Source organism: Callithrix jacchus, chromosome X, assembly GCF_049354715.1.
Source record: "Callithrix jacchus isolate 240 chromosome X, calJac240_pri, whole genome shotgun sequence".
In the NCBI taxonomy this organism is placed as follows: Eukaryota; Metazoa; Chordata; class Mammalia; order Primates; family Cebidae; genus Callithrix; species Callithrix jacchus.
Genome location: NC_133524.1, coordinates 1832981 through 1858871, shown reverse-complemented (window position 1 = coordinate 1858871; position 25891 = coordinate 1832981). Strand labels below are relative to the sequence as shown.

General features: G+C 47.5%; 1 protein-coding gene across 1 annotated transcript in view; it reads left to right on the top strand.

Moving 5' to 3' along the window:
• The first annotated feature begins 4496 nt into the window (after nt 1-4496).
• The window catches only part of LOC100413917 (colony stimulating factor 2 receptor subunit alpha), a 156016-nt gene continuing 134621 nt past the window's right edge, over nt 4497-25891 (top strand). Inside the window, exon 1 of the mRNA XM_078363534.1 lies at nt 4497-4665. Within this exon, the coding sequence (XP_078219660.1) occupies nt 4512-4665 (154 nt within the window). The 5' untranslated portion in view covers nt 4497-4511. The remainder of the gene's footprint in view (nt 4666-25891) is intronic.

Sequence of the window (25891 nt, the reverse complement as noted above, 5' to 3'; positions counted from 1 at the left end):
TTACACCTTCCAAATGCTCCAGTTCTGGCTGGGTGCGGGGGCACGGCTGGAGTATAAAGCAGGCAGAGAAATGTGGAACAGGGCCTGGCCTCTCCTCGCAGCCTCCACCTTTCTCCCGTGCTGGACGCTTCCTGCTCTTAAATATTGAACTCCAAGTTCTTCACTGTGGGGACGCGGACTGGCTCTCCTTGCCCCTCAGCCTGCAGATGGCCTATGGTGGGACCTTGTGACTGTGTCAGTTAGTCATTAAGTCCTTTATATATATATATATATATATAAATAAAACTTCCTTATATACATATCTTCCTTTTTATATGTATCTATATATAATTAATAGTTAGCTCCTATATATACATATGAAAGTTATATATATATTTATATGTATATATTATATATTTATTTTAAATATATAAATTATTATATATTTATTTTAAATATATAAATTATTATATATTTATATATTAGATATGTATTTATGTATATATATGTATATTAAAAATGGCACATATAATGCATATATATGAGAATATATAATGCATATTTATGATGGAATATATATAATGTATAATGGAATATATATATAAGGTATATACATAATGGAATATATATGAATTACATATATTTATATATCATGAAATATACAATGCATATCTATAATTGAATATATAATATATAAACATAATGGAATATATACGGTATAACTGAATATATATATAATGTATATATTGAAATATATATAAGGTGTATATATAATGGAATATACATAACACATATAATGGAATATATATAATGCATATTTATAATGAAATATACATAATTTATATATAATGGAATATAGATAAGGTATATATATAATGAAATATAACACATATAATGGAATATATATAATGCATATTTATAATGGAATATACATAATTTATATATAATGGAATATAGACAAGGTGTATATATAATGGAATATATATAACACATATAATGGAATATATATAATGCATATTTATAATGGAATATACATAATTTATATATGATGGAATATAGACAAGGTGTATATATAATGGAATATATATAACACATATAATGGAATATATATAATGCATATTTATAATGGAATATACATAATTTATATATGATGGAATATAGACAAGGTATATATATAATGGAATATATATAACACATATAATGGAATATATATAATGCATATTTATAATGGAATATACATAATTTATATATAATGGAATATAGACAAGGTGTATATATAATGGAATATATATAACACATATAATGGAATATATATAATGCATATTTATAATGGAATATACATAATTTATATATAATGGAATATAGACAAGGTGTATATATAATGGAATATATATAACACATATAATGGAATATATATAATGCATATTTATAATGGAATATACATAATTTATATATAATGGAATATAGACAAGGTGTATACATAATGGAATATATATAACATATAATGGAATATATATAATGCATATTTATAATGGAATATACATAATGTACATATATAATGGAATATATAGAAGGTATATATAGTAGAATATATATAACATATATATAAATAGAATATATAATGCATATTTATAATGAAATATATATAATTGTATATATAATGGAATATATACAAAATGTATATATAATGAAATATATATAGCATATGTTTATATAATGGATATATAATACATATTTGTAATAGAATATATAATGTATATGTATAACAGAATATATAGATAAGGTGTATAGATAATGGAATATATATAACATATATTTATAATGTGTGTACAGCATAATGGAATATAAATGCATATTTATAATGGAATATATATAACATATTATGAAATATATATAAGGTGTATTTATCACATATATATATACAATAGAATGTATATATATATAATGGAATATACATATATATGAGTTCTGTCCCCCTAGAGAACCATCGCTAATACGCCCTGTATGGTGGAAGATTGCAATGGTGAATTTTTTTTTTTTTTGAAGGACTCTCGCTGTGTCTCCCAGGCTCCAGTGCAGGGGAACGATCTCGGCTCACTGCGACCTGCACCTCCCGGGTTCAAGCGAGTCTCCTGCCTCAGCCTCCCGAGTAGCTGGGATATGAGGTATGCACCACCATGCTCCCAGCTACTCAGGGAAGCTGAGGCAGGAGACTCGCTTGAACCCGGGAGGCAGAGGTTGCAGTGAGCTGAGATCAGGCCACTGCAACACAGGGAGACTCCATCTCAAAATAAACACATAATAAAATAAATAATTAGAAAACAAGGAAAGAAACAAAACTCGCCTACACGGAGTTTATCTTATATGCACCACGGTCTGTGAAGCTGTGGTTCCTTCTATTGCTTCAAAATGGAGAAACTTACTCCTGCAAAAATCTGAAATCACAATCTATTTGCCGCTCTTTAAAAAAAATTGTTTCTCAAAAACTTACCATATTTAAAAAGAGACGTCACACGGTTTCCATGTTTTTTTCCTCCCATCGATCCGACTCCTCTGTGACTTCTGTCAATACGGTTCTTCGTTTTCCCCAGAATGTGCTGGACATGGTGGGATTTTCACAGTTAACAAAATTAACTGTAATTATTTTCTCTGGATAGACATGACTGCAATATGATCTGGGTACATTATTATTATTATTATTATTACTATTACCTTGGACCATAATGCCCACATGATTATTTCTAACATTTTATTTCACAGTCTTTTGCGTCACAGAGGCTGGGAAACGGTACCCGAGTCTCCACAGCACACTGGGTGTGCACCCAGCAGGTGGGTGTGAAACTTCCTGGGGTTTAAGAAAAAAACTCCTCGTACAGCTCACGGGCGCCCCCTGCAGCCTGCGGCGACCTGGAGGTGGGGTCCGTTTAGTGGGTGAAGGCACAGCCGACACCAGGGCGCCCTGGACCTCACAGCGCCCACCCTGAGCCCAGAGTCCCCAGGCCGCACCCATCACCACGCCCCAAGGGGATCCCCTTCTCCACACCCCTCCCACCATGCCCGAGGGGACCCCCATCTCCACGCCCCTACCACCCACCCGAGGGGACCCCCATCTCCAAGCCCCTCCCACCCGAGGGGACCCCCATCTCCACGCCCCTCCCACCATGCCCGCGGGGACCCCCATATCCACGCCCCTCCCACCTAGCCCGACAGCACCCCCATATCCACGCCCCTCCCACCTGGCCCGAGAGGACCCCCTTCTCCACATCCCTCCCACCATGCCCGCGGGGACCCCCTTCTCCACGCCCCTTTCACATGTCCCGAGGGGACCCCCACATCCACTACCCTCCCACCTGGCCTGAGGGGACCCCCTTCTCCACGCCCCTCCCACCATGCCCGCGGGGACCCCCATCTCCACGCCCCTCCCACCTGGCCCGACAGGACCCCCATCTCCACGCCCCTCCCACCTGGCCCTAGAGAATCCCCATCTCCACGACCTTCCCACCTGGCCCGAGGGACCCCCTTCTCCACGCCCCTCCCACCTGGCCCGAGGGGAGCCCCCATCTCCACGCCCCTCCCACCATGCCCGCGGGGACTCCCCATCTCCGCGCCCCTCCCACCTGGATGGGGAAGGGGAGAGTGACCCAGGACCCCCGAGGGATGGGGGTGGGAGAGTAACCGGAGCCCCCTAAGGACGGGAGAGGGGAGAGTAACCCGGGACCCCCAACTCCACGCCACTCGCACCTGGCATAGAGGGGGCCCCCAACTCCAGGACACTCGCCCCTGGCCGTCAGGGAACCCCCATTTCTTCCACATTCTCAGACGTGGTGCCCACAAGGCCCCCATGTCAGAGCCCGGCCCCTCTGTGCGGATAAGAAACCCCCAGCCCCACAGCTGCCCAGTACTGCAGCCACAAGAACCCCAGCATTTCCATGATCCACGTGGCGCCCTCAAGAAACCACAAATATCCACTCCCGCCTTTCCTCCCAAGGGACCCCCCCAAAACTGCGCGTCCAGACTGTCAGCCTCCGCTGAGCGGGCGGGACGAGCGCCAGGGGCGGGTACAGGGCCCGGAAGGCGATGCTGGGGGCGGGGTTGCGTGGCCTGGGCGTGGCCTCGAGGCGAAGAGAATGGAGGCGTGGCTTGGGCGTGACCTCGCGGGAGGTCGATGGAGGCATGGTCTGGCCGTGGCCTGGAGGTCCATGGAGGTGTGGTCTGGGCGTGGCCTCGCGGGAAGTCGATGGGGCGTGGTCTGGGCGTGGCCTCACGGGAGGTCGACGGCGACGGGGCTTGGGCGAGACGTCGCGTGAGGTCGAAGGAGGCTGCTCTGGGCGTGGCCTAGAGGCGAGGTCGATGGCGGCGGGGCTTGGGCGTGACCTCGCGGGAGGTAGATGGAGGCGTGCTCTGGGCGTGGCCTAGAGAGGAGGAAGATGCCGGCGGGGCTTGGGCGTGACCTCCCGGGAGGTAGATGGAGGCGTGCTCTGGGCGTGGCCTCGCGGAGGCGGAACTCTGGCCGCGGTATTTCCGGAGCCGCGATGCTCACGCCGCCGGCTCCAGGCTCGCGTCTGCGGCCTTCCGGCTCCCGGCGTGGACGCCAAGGTGCAGTTCCCGGTTATCGGGAATCTGCTATACAAACGCGTGGTGCTGGCCACCGCCTCTCTACGCCGCCAGGAGGTCCTCAGCAACGCGGTGCGGCCTGGGCCTGGGCGGGGCGGGGGACTGGGGACGGAGGTGCCGAACCAGCTGGGCCCAGCGCCTCAGGACCCCTAGGGATGGGGGAGGGGAGAGCGACCCGGGACCCCTAGGGATGGGGGAGGAGAGAGTGACCGGGACCCCTAGGGATAGGGGAGGGGAGAGTGACCCGGGACCCCTAGGGATGGAGGAGGGGAGAGTGACCCGGGACCCCTAGGGATGGAGGAGGGGAGAGTGACCTGGGACTCCTAGGGATGGGGGAAGGGAGAGTGACCAGGGACCCCTAGGGATAGGAGGTGAGAGTGACCCCGTACCCTTACGGATGGGGGAGGAGAGAGATCCGGCACCCCTAGGGATGAGGGAGGGGCGAGCGACCCTGGACCTGTGGAGGTGGGGGAGGGGAGACTGACTTGGAAACCAAAGGGATAGGGGGTGAGAGTGACCCAGGACCCATAGGGTTGGGGCAGGGGAGTGACCCGGGATCCCTAGGGATGAGGGGAGGGGGCAGAGTGACCCAGGACTCCTAGGGATGTGGAAGAGAAGAGGGACTTCAGTCTTCTAGGGATGGAGTGGGTCCTAGTGGCTGAAGGTTGGCTTTGCAGGTGGCCTGTGGGAAGTGTTTCCTGGAACCCTGGGTGGGGGAGATTTGATTGTGGGTGCTAGGCGCCTAGGCAGTGGGTGTCTGCTTCTTCTGGAAGCCTAATCACATGGGGGAGAGCACTGGAGGGGAGAAGACTGGTTTGTTCCCGGTAGCCCTGCTTATTTTGGAGGGCTTCCAGCCATCCCCCGTTGAAACATCTAGTTTTTCATTCATAGAGCTATGAGAAAGCACAGCTTAGGTTTCAGTGGTTTTCAGTTAGAACAAATGGCAAAAAGAAAAAGGAAAAAAAACCTGAAAACATTACTTTGAAGGCTTGTAGCCAGAAGAATTAGAATTGAATACAAACTGGAGAAAATAATAAAAACCAAAAACCGCTAGACAAGACCAGAATCTAACAGCAGGTGTGACGACAGGCTTTGAAACATAATTTTCCTTTTTCCAGTTTTGTCAGTTTTATTGAAAGAATAATTATGGTAAGACTGCTTTGCTTTATTTTTATTTTATTCACTTTATTTATTTATTTAGACACGGAGTTTTGTTCTTGTTGCCCGGGCTGGAGTGCAGTGGTGCAATCTCAGCTCACTGCAACCTCCACCTCCCGGGTTCAAGTAGTTCTCCTCCTCAGCCTCCCGAGTAGCTGCTATTACAGGTGTGCGTCACTACACCTGGCTAACTTTGTATTTTTTGGAGAGATGGCGGTTTCTCCAAGTTGGTTAGTCTGGTCTCGAACTCCCAACCTCAGGTGATCCGCCTGACTCTGCCTCTCAGTGCTGGGATTACAGGCCTGAGCCACCGCACGTGGCCAAGGCTGAAACTTGGCCTAATTATTTATATTCACTGTAGCAAGAATAATAGTTTTACTTTTTATTTGTATTTATTTATTTTGAGACGGACTCTCTGTCGCCAGGCTGGAGTGCAATTGTGTGATCTTGGCTCACTGCGACCTCCATCCCCCCATCTCCCAACCCCTCCTCCTCCCCGTTCAAGTGATTCTCCCGCCTCAGCCTCCTGAATAGCTCGGATTACAAGCGCACACTACTGTACCCGGCTACTTTATTCTATCTTTAGGAGACACAGGGTTTCACCATGTTGGCGATGCTGGTCTCGAACTCCTGACCTCCGGTGCTCTGCCTGCCTTGGCCTCCCAAAGTGCTGGGATTACAGGTGTGAGCCACCGCAACCGGCCCCAGATAGGACCTTTTTAAAGCTGAGCCCACCATGGGTTTGCATCATTAAATACCTATGAGTTGGGCGAATTCCTTTTCTCTTGAGGTTTCAGGATAATTTGGGGTTCCTGGGCGGTGAGAAAGTGACAGTCTCAGCGCAGATCAGGGACTCTGTACGGCGACTGTGTACACAGAAGATGAGGCCGGTTTCCAACAGTTTTATTGGCTCCATAAGTCAAGTTGGATTTTCTTTTTTTTTTCTTTTTTTGAGACGGAGTCTTGCTCTGTCGCCCAGGTTGGAGCGCAGTGGCACAGTCTCAGCTCACTGCAACCTCCGGCTCCCGGGTTCAGGCAATTCTGTCTCACCCTCCCCAGTAGCTGGCACTACAGGCGCCTGCCACCAGGCCCAGCTATTTTTTTGGTATTTTTTAGTGGAGATGGGGTTTCACCATGTTGGCCAGGATGGTCTCGATCTCTTGACCTTGTGATCCGCCCGCCTCAGCCTCCCAAAGTGCTGGGATTACAGGCCTGAGCCACCGCGCCCGGCCTCAAGTTTGATTTTGTAGAGGGATGCACACCATTCCAGCCAAAGCCTTGGCAAAATAACCAGTGTTTCCCGTTGTGTCCTCTTACTAAAGAAAACAGATTTTTTTTTTTTGTTTTTCTTTTTGAGACGGAGTGTCACTTTTCTGTCCAGGCTGGAGTGAAATGATGTGATCTTGGCTCAGTGCAACCTCTACCTCCCAGGTTCAAGTGATTCTCCTGCCTTCCGAGTAGCTGGGATTACAGACACACGCCACCATGACCAGCTAGTTTTTGTATTTTTGGTAGAGATGGGGTTTCAACATCTCGGCCAGGCTGGTCTCGAACAGCTGACCTCAGGCAGTCCACCCGCCTGGGCCTCCCAAAGTGCTGAGATCACAGGCGTGAGCCACCCAGCCTGGCCAGAAAGCAGATTGTGATTGCACTTATGCAAATAACTTTATTGCCATAAATTAAGAAGACTTAAAACGTGAAAAAGATCACCCCAGTCTCCTATTAGTTGAATCCATTCTGTTCATTTCCGTCTTGCTTGATATTAATGAACATTTTGGCTTTTCAAAAATCCCAAACTTTTTTCCTTTCTATTCTGATGTGACAATCTCCAAAGTTGTCAGAAACCTGCATTCACGAGCATCTGTTAGAGCTTTACAGCTGATTATAAAACCACCTTTTAAGCAGGATCAGGCCGGGCACTGGGGCTCCCCATTCCAGCATTTTGGGAGGTCGAGGCAGGTGGATCTCCTGAGTTCAGGAATTCAAGACCAGCCTGTCCAACAGTGAAACCCCATCTCTACTAAAAACACAAAAATTAGCTGGGTGTGGTGGCGGGCACCTGTATTCCCAGCTCCTTGGGAGGCTGAGGCAGGAGAATCACTTGAACCCGGGAGGCGGAGGTTGCAGTGAGCTGAGATCACATCATTGCACTCCAGCCTGGGCAACAGAGCGAGACTCCATATCAAAAAAATATATACATATAAAAATAAAAAGTAGGCCGGGCGCCTGTAATCCTAGCACTTTGGGAGGCCAAGGCGGGTGGATCACCAGGTCAAGAGATCGAGACCATCCTGGTCAACATGGTGAAACCCCATCTCTACTAAAAATACAAAAATTAGGTGGGCATCATGGTGCACACCTGTAGTCCCAGGTACTCGGGAGGCTGAGGCAGGAGAATTGCCTGAACCCAGGAGGCGGAGGTTGTGGTGAGCCGATATCGCGTCACTGCGCTGCAGCCTGTGTAACAAGAGCAAAACTCCGTCTCAAAAAAAATTTTACACTTCCTTCGGCTCTCCTGACACAGGCCTACTTCCTGTACTTCCTCTGTTCAGGGCATACTTTCTTTGTTTCTTCTGTGCAGGACACATTTTCTGTTTCCTGAGACAGATGTTCTTCCTGTTCTTCCTCTGCGCAGGACACCTTTCCTGTGTCTCTCCTGTGTAGGACACACTCCCTGTTACCCTCCTGAGACAGACGTACTCTCTGTTCTTCCTCTGTGCAGTACACATGTCCTTTGTTTCTCCTGTGTAGGACACACTTTCTGTTACCTTCCTGAGACAGAGGTACTTACTGTTCTCCCTCTGTTCAGGACACACTTCCTGTGTTTCTCCTGTGCAGGACACACTTCCCGTTCCTCTACCGAGACAGACCTACTTCCTGTTGTTCCTCTATGCAGGACACACTTCCTGTGTTTCTCATGTGCAGGACACACTTCCTGTTGCTCCCCTGAGACAGAGGTACTTCCCATTCTTCCTCTGTGCAGGACACACTTCCTGTGTTTCTCCTGTGCAAGACACACTTCCTGTTGCTCTCCTGAGACAGATCAACTTTCTGTTCTTCCTCTGTGCAGGACACATTTCCTGAGTTTCTTCAGTGCAGGACACACTTTCTCTTGCTCTCCTCACTGCAACCTAATTCTTTTTCTTTCTCTGTGCAAGATACACTTGCTGTGTTTCTTTTGTGCAGGACACACTTCTTGTCACTCTCCTGAGACAGACGTACTTCCTATTCTTCCTCTGTGCAGGACACACTTCCTGTGTTTTATCTTTGCAGGATATACTTCCTTTTGTTCTCCAGAGACAGACCTACTTCCTGTTCTTCCTCTGTGCAAGACACATTTCCTGAGTTTCTCTTGTGCAGAAAACAATTCCTGTTGCTCTCCTGAGACAGACCTACTTCCTGTTTTTCCTCTGTGCGGGACACACTTTCTATGTTTCTCCTGTGTAGGACACACTTTTTTGTTGCTCTCCTGAGACAGACATAATTTGTGTTCTTCTGCTGTGCAGGACACACTTCCTTTGTTACTCCTTTGCAGGACACACCTCCGATTTTTCTCCTGAGACAGACGTACTTCCTGTTTTTCCTCCATGCAGGACACACTTCCTGTGTTTCACCTGTGCAGGACACATTTCCTGTTGCTCTCCTGAGACAGACATACTTCCTGTTCTTCCTATGTACAAGACAAACTTCCTGTGTTTCTCCTGTGCAGGGCACACTACCTGTTCTGCTCCTGAGACAGACTTGCTTCCTGTTCTTCCTCTGTGCAGGACACACTTTCTGTGTTTTTTTTCTGTGCAGGACATGCTTCCCGTTGCTCTCCTGAGACAGACCTACTTCGTGTACTTTTTCTGTGCAGGACACACTTCCTGTGTTTCTCCTGTGCAGGACACACTTCCCATTGCTCTCCTGAGAGATACGTACTTACTGTTCTTTCTCTGTGCAAGGCACACTTTCTGAGTTTCTCACATGCAGGACATTCTTCCTGTTGCTCTCCTGAGATAGATGCATCTCCTGTTCTTCCTCTGTGCATGACACACTTCCTGTGTTTCTCCTGTGCAGGACACACTTCCTGTCACTCTACCAAGAGAGGTACTTTCTTTTCTTCCTCTATGCAGGACACACTTCCTGTGTTTCTCCTATGCAGGACACACTTCCTATTGCTCTGAGATGGACTTACTTAGTGTTCTTCCTGTTTGAAGGACACACTTCCTCTGTTTTTTCTGTGCAGGACATACTTTCTGTTGCTATCCTCACACAGACCTACTTCCTGTATTGCTCTGTGCAGGACACACTTCCTGTGTTTCTCCTGTGCAGGACAAACATCCTGTTGCTCTGCTGAGACAGACCTACTTCCTGTTCTTCCTCTGTGCAGGACACACTTCCTTTGTTTCTCCTATCCGGACAACTTCCTGTTACTCTCCTGAGGGAGACTTGCTTTCTGTTCTTCCTCTGTGCAAGACACACTTCCTGTTTTTCTCCTGGGCAGCACACACTTTCTGTTGCTCTGATGAGATAGACCTACTTCCTGTACTTGCGCTGTGCAGGACTGACTTCCTGTGTTTCTCCTGTGCAGGACACACTTCCTGTTGCTCTCCTGAGACAGACTTACTTCCTATTTTTCTTCTGTATACAACAGACTTCCTGCGTTTCTCCCATGCAGGACACACTTCCTTTTGCTATCCTGAGACAGACCTACTTCCTGTTTTTCCTCTGTGTAGGACACAATTTTTGTGTTTCTCCAGTGTAGGACACACTTCCTGTTGCTCTCCTGAGACAGACGTACTTCTTGTTCTTCCTCCGTGCAGGACACACTTCCTGTGTTTCACCTGTGCATGACACATTTCATGTTGCTCTCCTGAGACAGACATACTTCCTGTTCTTCCTCTGCAAGACACACTTCCTATGTTTCTCCTGTGCATTACACATATCCTTTGGCTCTCCTAAGACAGACGTACTAACTGTTCTTCCTCTGTTCAGGACACATTTCCTGTGTTTCTCCAGTGCAGGACACTGTTTCTGTTGCTCTCCTGAGACATACTTCCTATTCTTCCTCTGGCAGGACACACTTCCTGTGTTTCTCCCGTAGAGCACACACTTCCTGTTGCTCTCCTGAGATAGACATACTTTCTGTTCTTCTGTGTATGACACACTTCCTGTGGTTCTACCGTGCAGGACACACTTCCTGTTGCTCTCTTGAGACAGACATTCTTGGTGTTCTTACTCTGTGCATGACACACTTCCTATGTTTCTCTTGTGCAGGACACACTTCCTGTCACTCTCCTGAGAGAGATGTACTTTCTTATCTTCCTCTATGCAGGACACACTTCCTGTGTTTTTCCTGGGCAGGACACACTTCCTGTTGCTCTCTTCAGATGGACCTACTTCGTGTTCATCCTGTTTGAAGGACACACTTCCTGTGTTTTTCCTGTGCAGGACAAACTTCCTGTTGCTCTTTTGAGACAGACCCACTTCCTGTAGTTTTCTTGTGCAGGACTGACTTCCTGTGTTTTTCCTCTGCAGGACACACTTCCTGTTGCTCTCCTGAGACAGACGTGCTTCCTGTTTTTCTTCTGTATACGACACACTTTCTGTGTTTCTCCCGTGCAGGACACACTGCCTGTTGCTCTCCTGAGACAGACCTACTTCCTGTTTTTCCTCTGTGTAGGACACACTTTCTGTATTTCTCCAATGTAGGACACACTTCCTGTTGCTCTCCTGAAACAGGTGTACTTGCTCTTCTTTTTCTGTGCAGGACACACTTCCTGTGTTGCTCCAGTGCAGAACACACTTCCTGTTGCTCTCGAGACAGACGTACCTCCTGTTTTTCCTCACTGCAGGAAACACTTCCTGTGTTTCTCCTGTGCAGGACACACTTCCTGTCACTCTCCCGAGACACACGTAGTTCCTATTCTTCCTCTGTGCAGGACACACTTCCTGTGTTTCTTCTGTGCAGGACACACTTCCTGTTGCTCTTCAGAGACAGACCTACTTCCTGTACTTCCCCTGTACAAGACAGACTTCTTTTACTTCTCCTTTTGGGGACACACTTTCTGTTGCTCTCCTGAGACTGCCCTTCCTGTTCTTCCTCTCTGCAGAACACACTATGTTTCTGCTGTGCGGGACACGCTTTCTGTCGCTCTTCTCACACAGACCTACTTCCTGTTCTTTCGCTGTGCAGGACACACTTTCTGTGTTTCTCCTGTGCAGGACACACTTCTTGTTGCTCTTCAGAGACAGACCTACTTCCTGTACTTCCTCTGTGCAGGATACACTTTTTTTTTCTTTTGCAGGACACTTCCTGTTGCTTTCCTGAGACTGACCTACTTCCTGTTCTTCCCCTCTGCAGGATACACTTCCTGTTGCTCTTCCAAGACAGACCTACTTCCTGTACTTCCCCTGTTCAGGATGGACTTTCTTTCTGTCTCCATTGCAGGACACACTTCCTGTTGCTCCCCTGATACTGACCTTCCTGTTCTTCCTCTCTGCCTAACACACTTCTTCTGTTTCTCCTGTGCAGGACACACTTCCTGTTGCTCTTTTGAGACAGGGGTACTTACTCTTCTGGGTCCGTGCCGGACCCACTTTCTTTGTTTCGCCTGTGCACGACACATTTCCTGTTGCTCTTCTGAGACAGACATACTTTCTGTTTTTCCTCTGTGCAAGACACACTTCCTGTGTTTCTCCTTTGCATTACACATATCCTTTGGCTCTTTTAAGACGTACTTTATGTTCTTCCTCTGTGCAGGACACTCTGTGTTTCTCCTGGGTAGGACACACTTCCTGTTGCTCTCCTGAGACAGACGTACTTACTGTTTTTCCTCAGTGCAGGACACACTTCCTGTGTTTCTCCTATCCGGACAACTTTCTGTTTCTCTCCTGAGGGAGACTTGCTTTCTGTTCTTTCTCTGTGCAGGACACACTTCCTGTGTTACTCCTGGGCAGCACACACTTCCTGTTGCTCTGATGAGACAGACCTACTTCCTGTACTTTTGCTGTGCAGGACTGACTTTCTGTGTTTCTCTTGTGCAGGACACACTTCCTGTTGCTCTCCTGAGACAGACGTACCTCCTGTTTTTCTTCTGTGTATGACACACTTCCTGTGTCTCCTGTGCAGGACACACTTCCTGTTTATCTCCTGAGAAAGACCTACTTTCTGTTTTTTCTCTGTGTAGGACACACTTCCTGTGTTTCTCCAGTGTAGGACACACTTTCTGTTGCTCTCCTGAGACAGGTGTACTTACCATTCTTTTTCTGTGCAGGAAACACTTCCTGTGTTGCTCCAGTGCAGGACACACTTCCTGTTGCTCTTCAAAGACAGACATACCTTCTGTTCTTTCTCACTGCAGGAAACACTTCCTGTGTTTCTCCTGTGCAGGACACACTTCCTGTTACTCTCCTGAGACAGACATACCTCCTGTTTTTCTTCTGTGTATGACACACTTCTTGAGTTTCTCCCGTGCAGGACACACTTCCTGTTGCTCTCCTGAGACATACGTATTTCCTCTTTTTCCTCTGTGAAGGACACACTTCCTGTCACTCTCCTGAGACACACGTAGTTCTTATTCTTCCTCTGTGCAAAACACACTTCCTGTATTTCTTCTGTGCAGGATACACTTTCTTTTTTTCTTTCGAGACAGACCTACTTTCTTTTCTTCCTCTGTGCAAGACACAATTCCTGTGTTTCTCCTTTGCATTACACATATCCTTTGGCTCTTTTAAGACGTACTTTATGTTCTTCCTCTGTGCAGGACACACTCTCTGTGTTTCTCCTGGGTAGGACACACTTCCTGTTGCTCTCCTGAGACAGACGTACTTACTGTTTTTTCTCAGTGCAGGACACACTTCCTGTGTTTCGCCTGTGCACAACACATATCCTGTTGCTCTCCTGAGACAGACATACTTCCTGTTTTTCCTCTGTGCAAGACACACTTCCTGTGTTTCTCCTTTGCATTACACATATCCTTTGGCTCTTTTAAGACGTTCTTCCTCTGTGCAGGACACACTCTGTGTTTCTCCTGGGTAGGACACACTTCCTGTTGCTCTCCTGAGACAGACGTACTTATTGTTCTTTCTCAGTGCAGGACACACTTCCTGTGTATCTCCTATCCGGACAACTTCCTATTACTCTCCTGAGGGAGACTTGCTTTCTGTTCTCTCTCTGTGCGGGACACACTTTCTGTGTTATTCCTGGGCAGCACACACTTCCTGTTGCTCTGATGAGACAGACCTACTTCCTGTACTTTTGCTGTTCAGGACTAACTTTCTGTGTTTCTCCTGTGCAGGACACACTTCCTGTTGCTCTCCTGAGAGAGACCTACTTCCTGTTTTTTTTCTGTGTAGGACACACTTCCTGTGTTTCTCCAGTGTAGGACACACTTCCTGCTGCTCTCCTGAAACAGGCGTACTTCCCTTTTTTTCTGTGCAGGACACACTTCCTGTGTTGCTCCAGTGCAGGACACACTTCCTGTTGCGCTTCAAAGACAGACGTACCTCCTGTTCTTTCTCACTGCAGGAAACACTTCCTGTGTTTCTCCTGTGCAGGACACACTTCCTGTTGCTCTCCTGAGACAGAGGTACCTCCTTTTATTCTGTATACGACACACTTCCTGTGTGTCTTTCGTGCAGGACACATATCGTGTTGCTCTCCCGATACAGACCTACTTCCTGTTTTTCCTCTGTATTGGATACACTTCCTGTGTTTCTTCAGTGTAGGACACACTTCCTGTTGCTCTCCTGAGACAGGCGTACTTACTCATCTTTTTCTGTGCAGGACACACTTCCTGTGTTGCTCCAGTGCAGGACACACTTCCTGTTGCTCTCCAGAGACAGAAGTACCTCCTGTTCTTCCTCAATGTGGGAAACACTTCCTGTGTATCTCCTGTGCAGGACACACTTCCTGTTGCTCTCCTGAGACAGACGTACCTCCTGTTTTTCTTCTGTGTATGACACACTTCCTGTGTGTCTCCCGTGCAGGACACACTTTCTGTTACTCTCCTGAGAAAGACATACTTCCTGTTTTTCCTCGGTGTAGGACACACTTCCTGTGTTTCTCCAGTGTATGACACACTTCCTGTTGCTCTTCTGAAACAGGCATACTTACCCTTGTTTTTCTGTGCAGGACACACTTCCTGTTGCTCTTCAAAGACAGACGTACCTCCTGTTCTTTCTCACTGCAGGAAACACTTCCTGTGTTTCTCCTGTGCAGGACACACTTCCTGTTGCTCTCCAGAGACAGACGTACCTCCTGTTCTTCCTCACTGCAGGAAACACTTTCTGTGTTTCTTTGGTGCAGGACACTCTTCCTGTCACTCTCCCGAGACACACGTAGTTCCTATTCTTCCTCTGTGCAGGACACACTTCCTGTGTTTCTTCTGTGCAGGACACACTTCCTGTTGCTCTTTTGAGACAGACCCACTTCCTGTAGTTTTCCTGTGCAGGACTGACTTCCTGTGTTTCTTCTGGGCAGGACACACTTCCTGTTGCTCTCCTGAGACTGACCTACTTTCTGTTTTTCCCTCTGCAGGATACACTTCCTGTGTGTCTTCTTTGCAGGACACACTTCCTGTTGCTCTTCTGAGGCAGACCTACTTCCTGTACTTCCCTGTGCAGGATGGACTTCTTTTCTTTCTCCATTGCAGGACACACTTTCTGTTGCTCCCCTGATACTGACTTTCCTGTTCTTCCTCACTGCAGAACACACTTCCTTTGTTTCTTCTGTGCAGGACACACTTTCTGTTGCTCTCCTGAGACAGATGTACTTATTGTTCTTCCTCAGTGCAGGACACACTTCCTGTTGCTCTCTTGAGATGGACCTACTTTGTGTTCTTCCTGTTTGAAGGACACACTTCCTGTGTTTTTCCTGTGCAGTTCACACTTTCTGTCGCTCTCCTCACACAGACCTACTTTCTGTATTCCTATGAGCAGGACACACTTCCTGTGTCTCTCCTGTGCAGGACAAATGTCCTGTTGCTCTCCTCACACAGGCCTACTTCCTGTTCTTTTTCTGTGCAGGACACAATTCCTGTGTTTCTCCTATACAGACAACTTCCTGTTACTCTGCTGAGGGAGACTTGCTTTCTGTTCTTCCTCTGTGCATGACACACTTCCTGTGTTTCTCCTGGGCAGCACACACTTTCTGTTGCTCTGATGAGACAGACCTACTTCCTGTACTTTTGCTGTGCAGGACACACTTCCTGTTGCTCTTCTCCTGTTTTTCTTCTGTATCTGACACACTTCCTGTGTGTCTCCCGTGCAGGACACACTTTCTGTTGCTCTCCTGAGACAGACCTACTTCCTGTTTTTCCTCTGTGTAGGACACACTTCCTGTGTTTCTCCACTGTAGGACACACTTCCTGTTGATCTCCTGAGACAGGCGTACTTACTCTTCTATTTCTGTGCTGGACACACTTCCTGTGTTGCTCCAGTGCAGGACACACTTCCTGTTGCTCTCCAGAGACAGACGTACCTCCTGTTCTTCCTCACTGCAGGAAACACTTCCTGTGTTTCTCCTGTGCAGGACACACTTCCTGTTCCTCTGCTGTGACAGACCTACTTCCTGTACTTTTGCTGTGCAGGACTGACTTTCTGTGTTTCTTTTGTGCAGGACACACTTCCTGTTGCTCTCCAGAGACAGACGTACCTCCTGTTCTTCCTCACTGCAGGAAACACTTCCTGTGTTTCTCCTTTGCAGGACACACTTCCTGTCACTCTCCCAAGACACACGTAGTTCCTATTATTTTTCTGTGCAGGACACACTTCCTGTGTTTCTCCTGTGCAGGACGCACTTCCTGTTCCTCTGCTGTGACAGACCTACTTCCTTTTCTTCCTCTGTGCAGGACACAGTTTCTGTGTTACTTCTGGGCAGGACACACTTCCTGTTGCTCTCCTGAGACAGACGTACTTCCTGTTCTTCCTCCGTGCAGGACACACTTCCTGTGTTTCGCCTGTGCACAACATATTTCCTGTTGCTCTCCAGAGACAGACATACTTCCTATTCTTTGTGCAAGACACACTTCCTGTGTTTCTCCTGGGTAGGACACACTTCCTGTTGCTCTCCTGAGACAGACGTACTTACTGTACTTCCTCTGTTCAGGACACATTTCCTGTGTTTCTCCAGTGCAGGACACAGTTCCTGTTGCTCTCCTGAGACAGACATGCTTCCTATTCTTCCTCAGGCAGGACACACTTCCTGTGGTTCGTAGAGCACACACTTCCTGTTGCTCTTTTGACACATACTTTCAGTTCTTCTGTGTACTGACACACTTCCTGTGGTTCTCTCGTGCAGGACACACTTCCTGTTGCTCTCTTGAGACAGACATGCTTGGTGTTTTTCCTCTGCATGACACACTTCCTGTGTTTCTTTTGTGCAGGACACACTTCCTGTCACTCTCCCGAGAGAGATGTACTTCCTTATCTTCCTCTATGCAGGACACACTTCCTGTGTTTCTTCTGAGCAGGACACACTTCCTGTTGCTCTCCTGAGACAGATGTACCTCCTGTTTTTCTTCTGTATACGACAAACTTCCTGTGTGTCTCCCGTGCAGGACACACTTCCTGTTGCTCTCCTGAGACAAACCTACTTCCTGTTTTTCCTCTGTGTAGGACACACTTCCTGTGTTTCTCCAGTGTAGGACACACTTCCTGTTGCTCTCCTGAGACAGGCGTATTTACTCATCTTTTTCTGTGCAGGACACACTTCCTGTGTTGCTCCAGTGCAGGACACACTTCCTGTTGCTCTCCAGAGACAGACGCACCTTCTGTTCTTCCTCACTGCAGGAAACACTTCCTGTGTTTCTCCTGTGCAGGACACACTTTCTATCACTCTCCCGAGACACACATAGTTCCTATTCTTCCTCTGTGCAGGACACACTTCCTGTGTTTCTCCTGTGCAGGATGCACTTCCTTTTGTTCTCCCGAGACAGACCTACTTCCTTTTCTTCCTCTGTGCAGGACACACTTTCTGTGTTACTTCTGGGCAGGACACACTTCCTGTTGCTCTCCTGAGACAGACGTACTTCGTGTTCTTCCTCCGTGCAGGACACACTTCCTGTGTTTCGCCTGTGCACAACATATTTCCTGTTGCTCTCCAGAGACAGACATATTTCCTATTCTTTGTGCAAGACACACTTCCTGTGTTTCTCCTGGGTAGGACACACTTCCTGTTGCTCTCCTGAGACAGACGTACTTACTGTACTTCCTCTGTTCAGGACACATTTCCTGTGTTTTTCCAGTGCAGGACACAGTTCCTGTTGCTCTCCTGAGACAGACATGCTTCCTATTCTTCCTCTGGCAGGACACACTTCCTGTGGTTCGTAGAGCACACACTTCCTGTTGCTCTTTTGACACATACTATCAGTTCTTCTGTGTACGACACACTTCCTGTGGTTCTCTCGTGCAGGACACACTTCCTGTTGCTCTCTTGAGACAGACATGCTTGGTGTTTTTCCTCTGTGCATGACACACTTCCTGTGTTTCTTTTGTGCAGGACACACTTCCTGTCACTCTCCCGAGAGAGATGTACTTCCTTATCTTCCTCTATGCAGGACACACTTCCTGTGTTTCTTCTGGGCAGGACACACTTCCTGTTGCTCTCCTGAGACAGATGTACCTCCTGTTTTTCTTCTGTATACGACAAACTTCCTGTGTGTCTCCCGTGCAGGACACACTTCCTGTTGCTCTCCTGAGACAAACCTACTTCCTGTTATTCCTCTGTGTAGGACACACTTCCTGTGTTTCTCCAGTGTAGGACACACTTCCTGTTGCTCTCCTGAGACAGGCATATTTACTCATCTTTTTCTGTGCAGGACACACTTCCTGTGTTGCTCCAGTGCAGGACACACTTCCTGTTGCTCTCCAGAGACAGACGCACCCTCTGTTCTTCCTCACTGCAGGAAACACTTTCTGTGTTTCTCCTGTGCAGGAAACACTTTCTATCACTCTCCCGAGACACACATAGTTCCTATTCTTCCTCTGTGCAGGACACACTTCCTGTGTTTCTCCTGTGCAGGATACACTTGCTTTTTTTCTCCCGAGACAGGCCTACTTCCTTTTCTTCCTCTGTGCAGGACACACTTTCTGTGTTTCTCCTTGGCAGGACACACTGCCTGTTGCTCTCCTGAGACAGACGTACTTCCTGTTCTTCCTCCATTCAGGACACACTTCCTGTGTTTCGCCTGTGCACAACACATTTCCTGTTGCTCTCCTGAGACAGACATACTTCCTGTTCTACCTTTGTGCAAGACACACTTCCTGTGTTTCTCCTGTGCATTACACATATCCTTTGGCTCTCCTAAGACAGACGTACTTCCTGTTTTTCCTCTGTGCAGGACACACTCTCTGTGTTTCTCCTGGGTAGGACACACTTCCTGTTGCTCTCCTGAGACAGACGTACTTACTGTACATCCTCTGTTCAGGACACATTTCTTGTGTTTCTCCAGTGCAGGACACACTTCCTGTTGCTCTCCTGAGACAGACATGCTTCCTGTTCTGTGTACGACACACTTCCTGTGGTTCTCTCGTGCAGGACACACTTCCTGTTGCTCTCTAGAGACAGACATCCTTGGTCTTCCTCTGTGCATGACACACTTCCTGTGTTTCTTTTGTGCAGGACACACTTCCTGTCACTCTCCCGAGAGAGATATTCTTCCTTATCTTCCTCTATGCAGGACACACTTCCTGTGTTTCTCTTCGGCAGGACACACTTCCTGTTGCTCTCCTGAGACAGACGTACTTCCTGTTCCTCCGTGCAGGACCCACTTCCTGTGTTTCACCTGTGCTCGACACATTTCCTGTTGCTCTTCTGAGACAGACATACTTTCTGTTTTTCCTCTGTGCAAGACACACTTCCTGTGTTTCTCCTTTGGATTACACATATCCTTTGGCTCTTTTAAGACGTACTTTATGTTCTTCCTCTGTGCAGGACACTCTGTGTTTCTCCTGGGTAGGACACACTTCCTGTTGCTCTCCTGAGACAGACGTACTTACTGTTTTTCCTCAGTGCAGGACACACTTCCTGTGTTTCTCCTATCCGGACAACTTTCTGTTACTCTCCTGAGGGAGACTTGCTTTCTGATCTTTCTCTGTGCAGGACGCACTTCCTGTGTTACTCCTGGGCAGCACACACTTCCTGTTGCTCTGATGAGACAGACCTACTTCCTGTACTTTTGCTGTGCAGGACTGACTTTCTGTGTTTCTCTTGTGCAGGACACACTTCCTGTTGCTCTCCTGAGACAGACGTACCTCCTGTTTTTCTTCTGTGTATGACACACTTCCTGTGTCTCCTGTGCAGGACACACTTCCTGTTTATCTCCTGAGAAAGACCTACTTTCTGTTTTTTCTCTGTGTAGGACACACTTCCTGTGTTTCTCCAGTGTAGGACACACTTTCTGTTGCTCTCCTGAGACAGGTGTACTTACCATTCTTTTTCTGTGCAGGAAACACTTCCTGTGTTGCTCCAGTGCAGGACACACTTCCTGTTGCTCTTCAAAGACAGACATACCTTCTGTTCTTTCTCACTGCAGGAAACACTTCCTGTGTTTCTCCTGTGCAGGACACACTTCCTGTTACTCTCCTGAGACAGACATACCTCCTGTTTTTCTTCTGTGTATGACACACTTCTTGAGTTTCTCCCGTGCAGGACACACTTCCTGTTGCTCTCCTGAGACATACGTATTTCCTCTTTTTCCTCTGTGAAGGACACACTTCCTGTCACTCTCCTGAGACACACGTAGTTCTTATTCTTCCTCTGTGCAAAACACACTTCCTGTATTTCTTCTGTGCAGGATACACTTTCTTTTTTTCTTTCGAGACAGACCTACTTTCTTTTCTTCCTCTGTGCAAGACACAATTCCTGTGTTTCTCCTTTGCATTACACATATCCTTTGGCTCTTTTAAGACGTACTTTATGTTCTTCCTCTGTGCAGGACACACTCTCTGTGTTTCTCCTGGGTAGGACACACTTCCTGTTGCTCTCCTGAGACAGACGTACTTACTGTTTTTTCTCAGTGCAGGACACACTTCCTGTGTTTCGCCTGTGCACAACACATATCCTGTTGCTCTCCTGAGACAGACATACTTCCTGTTTTTCCTCTGTGCAAGACACACTTCCTGTGTTTCTCCTTTGCATTACACATATCCTTTGGCTCTTTTAAGACTTACTTTATGTTCTTCCTCTGTGCAGGACACACTCTGTGTTTCTCCTGGGTAGGACACACTTCCTGTTGCTCTCCTGAGACAGACGTACTTATTGTTCTTTCTCAGTGCAGGACACACTTCCTGTGTATCTCCTATCCGGACAACTTCCTATTACTCTCCTGAGGGAGACTTGCTTTCTGTTCTCTCTCTGTGCGGGACACACTTTCTGTGTTATTCCTGGGCAGCACACACTTCCTGTTGCTCTGATGAGACAGACCTACTTCCTGTACTTTTGCTGTTCAGGACTAACTTTCTGTGTTTCTCCTGTGCAGGACACACTTCCTGTTGCTCTCCTGAGAGAGACCTACTTCCTGTTTTTTTTCTGTGTAGGACACACTTCCTGTGTTTCTCCAGTGTAGGACACACTTCCTGCTGCTCTCCTGAAACAGGCGTACTTCCCTTTTTTTCTGTGCAGGACACACTTCCTGTGTTGCTCCAGTGCAGGACACACTTCCTGTTGCGCTTCAAAGACAGACGTACCTCCTGTTCTTTCTCACTGCAGGAAACACTTCCTGTGTTTCTCCTGTGCAGGACACACTTCCTGTTGCTCTCCTGAGACAGAGGTACCTCCTTTTATTCTGTATACGACACACTTCCTGTGTGTCTTTCGTGCAGGACACATATCGTGTTGCTCTCCCGATACAGACCTACTTCCTGTTTTTCCTCTGTATTGGATACACTTCCTGTGTTTCTTCAGTGTAGGACACACTTCCTGTTGCTCTCCTGAGACAGGCGTACTTACTCATCTTTTTCTGTGCAGGACACACTTCCTGTGTTGCTCCAGTGCAGGACACACTTCCTGTTGCTCTCCAGAGACAGAAGTACCTCCTGTTCTTCCTCAATGTGGGAAACACTTCCTGTGTATCTCCTGTGCAGGACACACTTCCTGTTGCTCTCCTGAGACAGACGTACCTCCTGTTTTTCTTCTGTGTATGACACACTTCCTGTGTGTCTCCCGTGCAGGACACACTTTCTGTTACTCTCCTGAGAAAGACATACTTCCTGTTTTTCCTCGGTGTAGGACACACTTCCTGTGTTTCTCCAGTGTATGACACACTTCCTGTTGCTCTTCTGAAACAGGCATACTTACCCTTGTTTTTCTGTGCAGGACACACTTCCTGTTGCTCTTCAAAGACAGACGTACCTCCTGTTCTTTCTCACTGCAGGAAACACTTCCTGTGTTTCTCCTGTGCAGGACACACTTCCTGTTGCTCTCCAGAGACAGACGTACCTCCTGTTCTTCCTCACTGCAGGAAACACTTTCTGTGTTTCTTTGGTGCAGGACACTCTTCCTGTCACTCTCCCGAGACACACGTAGTTCCTATTCTTCCTCTGTGCAGGACACACTTCCTGTGTTTCTTCTGTGCAGGACACACTTCCTGTTGCTCTTTTGAGACAGACCCACTTCCTGTAGTTTTCCTGTGCAGGACTGACTTCCTGTGTTTCTTCTGGGCAGGACACACTTCCTGTTGCTCTCCTGAGACTGACCTACTTTCTGTTTTTCCCTCTGCAGGATACACTTCCTGTGTGTCTTCTTTGCAGGACACACTTCCTGTTGCTCTTCTGAGGCAGACCTACTTCCTGTACTTCCCTGTGCAGGATGGACTTCTTTTCTTTCTCCATTGCAGGACACACTTTCTGTTGCTCCCCTGATACTGACTTTCCTGTTCTTCCTCACTGCAGAACACACTTCCTTTGTTTCTTCTGTGCAGGACACACTTTCTGTTGCTCTCCTGAGACAGATGTACTTATTGTTCTTCCTCAGTGCAGGACACACTTCCTGTTGCTCTCTTGAGATGGACCTACTTTGTGTTCTTCCTGTTTGAAGGACACACTTCCTGTGTTTTTCCTGTGCAGTTCACACTTTCTGTCGCTCTCCTCACACAGACCTACTTTCTGTATTCCTATGAGCAGGACACACTTCCTGTGTCTCTCCTGTGCAGGACAAATGTCCTGTTGCTCTCCTCACACAGGCCTACTTCCTGTTCTTTTTCTGTGCAGGACACAATTCCTGTGTTTCTCCTATGCAGACAACTTCCTGTTACTCTGCTGAGGGAGACTTGCTTTCTGTTCTTCCTCTGTGCATGACACACTTCCTGTGTTTCTCCTGGGCAGCACACACTTTCTGTTGCTCTGATGAGACAGACCTACTTCCTGTACTTTTGCTGTGCAGGACACACTTCCTGTTGCTCTTCTCCTGTTTTTCTTCTGTATCTGACACACTTCCTGTGTGTCTCCCGTGCAGGACACACTTTCTGTTGCTCTCCTGAGACAGACCTACTTCCTGTTTTTCCTCTGTGTAGGACACACTTCCTGTGTTTCTCCACTGTAGGACACACTTCCTGTTGATCTCCTGAGACAGGCGTACTTACTCTTCTATTTCTGTGCTGGACACACTTCCTGTGTTGCTCCAGTGCAGGACACACTTCCTGTTGCTCTCCAGAGACAGACGTACCTCCTGTTCTTCCTCACTGCAGGAAACACTTCCTGTGTTTCTCCTGTGCAGGACACACTTCCTGTTCCTCTGCTGTGACAGACCTACTTCCTGTACTTTTGCTGTGCAGGACTGACTTTCTGTGTTTCTTTTGTGCAGGACACACTTCCTGTTGCTCTCCAGAGACAGACGTACCTCCTGTTCTTCCTCACTGCAGGAAACACTTCCTGTGTTTCTCCTTTGCAGGACACACTTCCTGTCACTCTCCCAAGACACACGTAGTTCCTATTATTTTTCTGTGCAGGACACACTTCCTGTGTTTCTCCTGTGCAGGACGCACTTCCTGTTCCTCTGCTGTGACAGACCTACTTCCTTTTCTTCCTCTGTGCAGGACACAGTTTCTGTGTTACTTCTGGGCAGGACACACTTCCTGTTGCTCTCCTGAGACAGACGTACTTCCTGTTCTTCCTCCGTGCAGGACACACTTCCTGTGTTTCGCCTGTGCACAACATATTTCCTGTTGCTCTCCAGAGACAGACATACTTCCTATTCTTTGTGCAAGACACACTTCCTGTGTTTCTCCTGGGTAGGACACACTTCCTGTTGCTCTCCTGAGACAGACGTACTTACTGTACTTCCTCTGTTCAGGACACATTTCCTGTGTTTCTCCAGTGCAGGACACAGTTCCTGTTGCTCTCCTGAGACAGACATGCTTCCTATTCTTCCTCAGGCAGGACACACTTCCTGTGGTTCGTAGAGCACACACTTCCTGTTGCTCTTTTGACACATACTTTCAGTTCTTCTGTGTACTGACACACTTCCTGTGGTTCTCTCGTGCAGGACACACTTCCTGTTGCTCTCTTGAGACAGACATGCTTGGTGTTTTTCCTCTGCATGACACACTTCCTGTGTTTCTTTTGTGCAGGACACACTTCCTGTCACTCTCCCGAGAGAGATGTACTTCCTTATCTTCCTCTATGCAGGACACACTTCCTGTGTTTCTTCTGAGCAGGACACACTTCCTGTTGCTCTCCTGAGACAGATGTACCTCCTGTTTTTCTTCTGTATACGACAAACTTCCTGTGTGTCTCCCGTGCAGGACACACTTCCTGTTGCTCTCCTGAGACAAACCTACTTCCTGTTTTTCCTCTGTGTAGGACACACTTCCTGTGTTTCTCCAGTGTAGGACACACTTCCTGTTGCTCTCCTGAGACAGGCGTATTTACTCATCTTTTTCTGTGCAGGACACACTTCCTGTGTTGCTCCAGTGCAGGACACACTTCCTGTTGCTCTCCAGAGACAGACGCACCTTCTGTTCTTCCTCACTGCAGGAAACACTTCCTGTGTTTCTCCTGTGCAGGACACACTTTCTATCACTCTCCCGAGACACACATAGTTCCTATTCTTCCTCTGTGCAGGACACACTTCCTGTGTTTCTCCTGTGCAGGATGCACTTCCTTTTGTTCTCCCGAGACAGACCTACTTCCTTTTCTTCCTCTGTGCAGGACACACTTTCTGTGTTACTTCTGGGCAGGACACACTTCCTGTTGCTCTCCTGAGACAGACGTACTTCGTGTTCTTCCTCCGTGCAGGACACACTTCCTGTGTTTCGCCTGTGCACAACATATTTCCTGTTGCTCTCCAGAGACAGACATATTTCCTATTCTTTGTGCAAGACACACTTCCTGTGTTTCTCCTGGGTAGGACACACTTCCTGTTGCTCTCCTGAGACAGACGTACTTACTGTACTTCCTCTGTTCAGGACACATTTCCTGTGTTTTTCCAGTGCAGGACACAGTTCCTGTTGCTCTCCTGAGACAGACATGCTTCCTATTCTTCCTCTGGCAGGACACACTTCCTGTGGTTCGTAGAGCACACACTTCCTGTTGCTCTTTTGACACATACTATCAGTTCTTCTGTGTACGACACACTTCCTGTGGTTCTCTCGTGCAGGACACACTTCCTGTTGCTCTCTTGAGACAGACATGCTTGGTGTTTTTCCTCTGTGCATGACACACTTCCTGTGTTTCTTTTGTGCAGGACACACTTCCTGTCACTCTCCCGAGAGAGATGTACTTCCTTATCTTCCTCTATGCAGGACACACTTCCTGTGTTTCTTCTGGGCAGGACACACTTCCTGTTGCTCTCCTGAGACAGATGTACCTCCTGTTTTTCTTCTGTATACGACAAACTTCCTGTGTGTCTCCCGTGCAGGACACACTTCCTGTTGCTCTCCTGAGACAAACCTACTTCCTGTTATTCCTCTGTGTAGGACACACTTCCTGTGTTTCTCCAGTGTAGGACACACTTCCTGTTGCTCTCCTGAGACAGGCATATTTACTCATCTTTTTCTGTGCAGGACACACTTCCTGTGTTGCTCCAGTGCAGGACACACTTCCTGTTGCTCTCCAGAGACAGACGCACCCTCTGTTCTTCCTCACTGCAGGAAACACTTTCTGTGTTTCTCCTGTGCAGGAAACACTTTCTATCACTCTCCCGAGACACACATAGTTC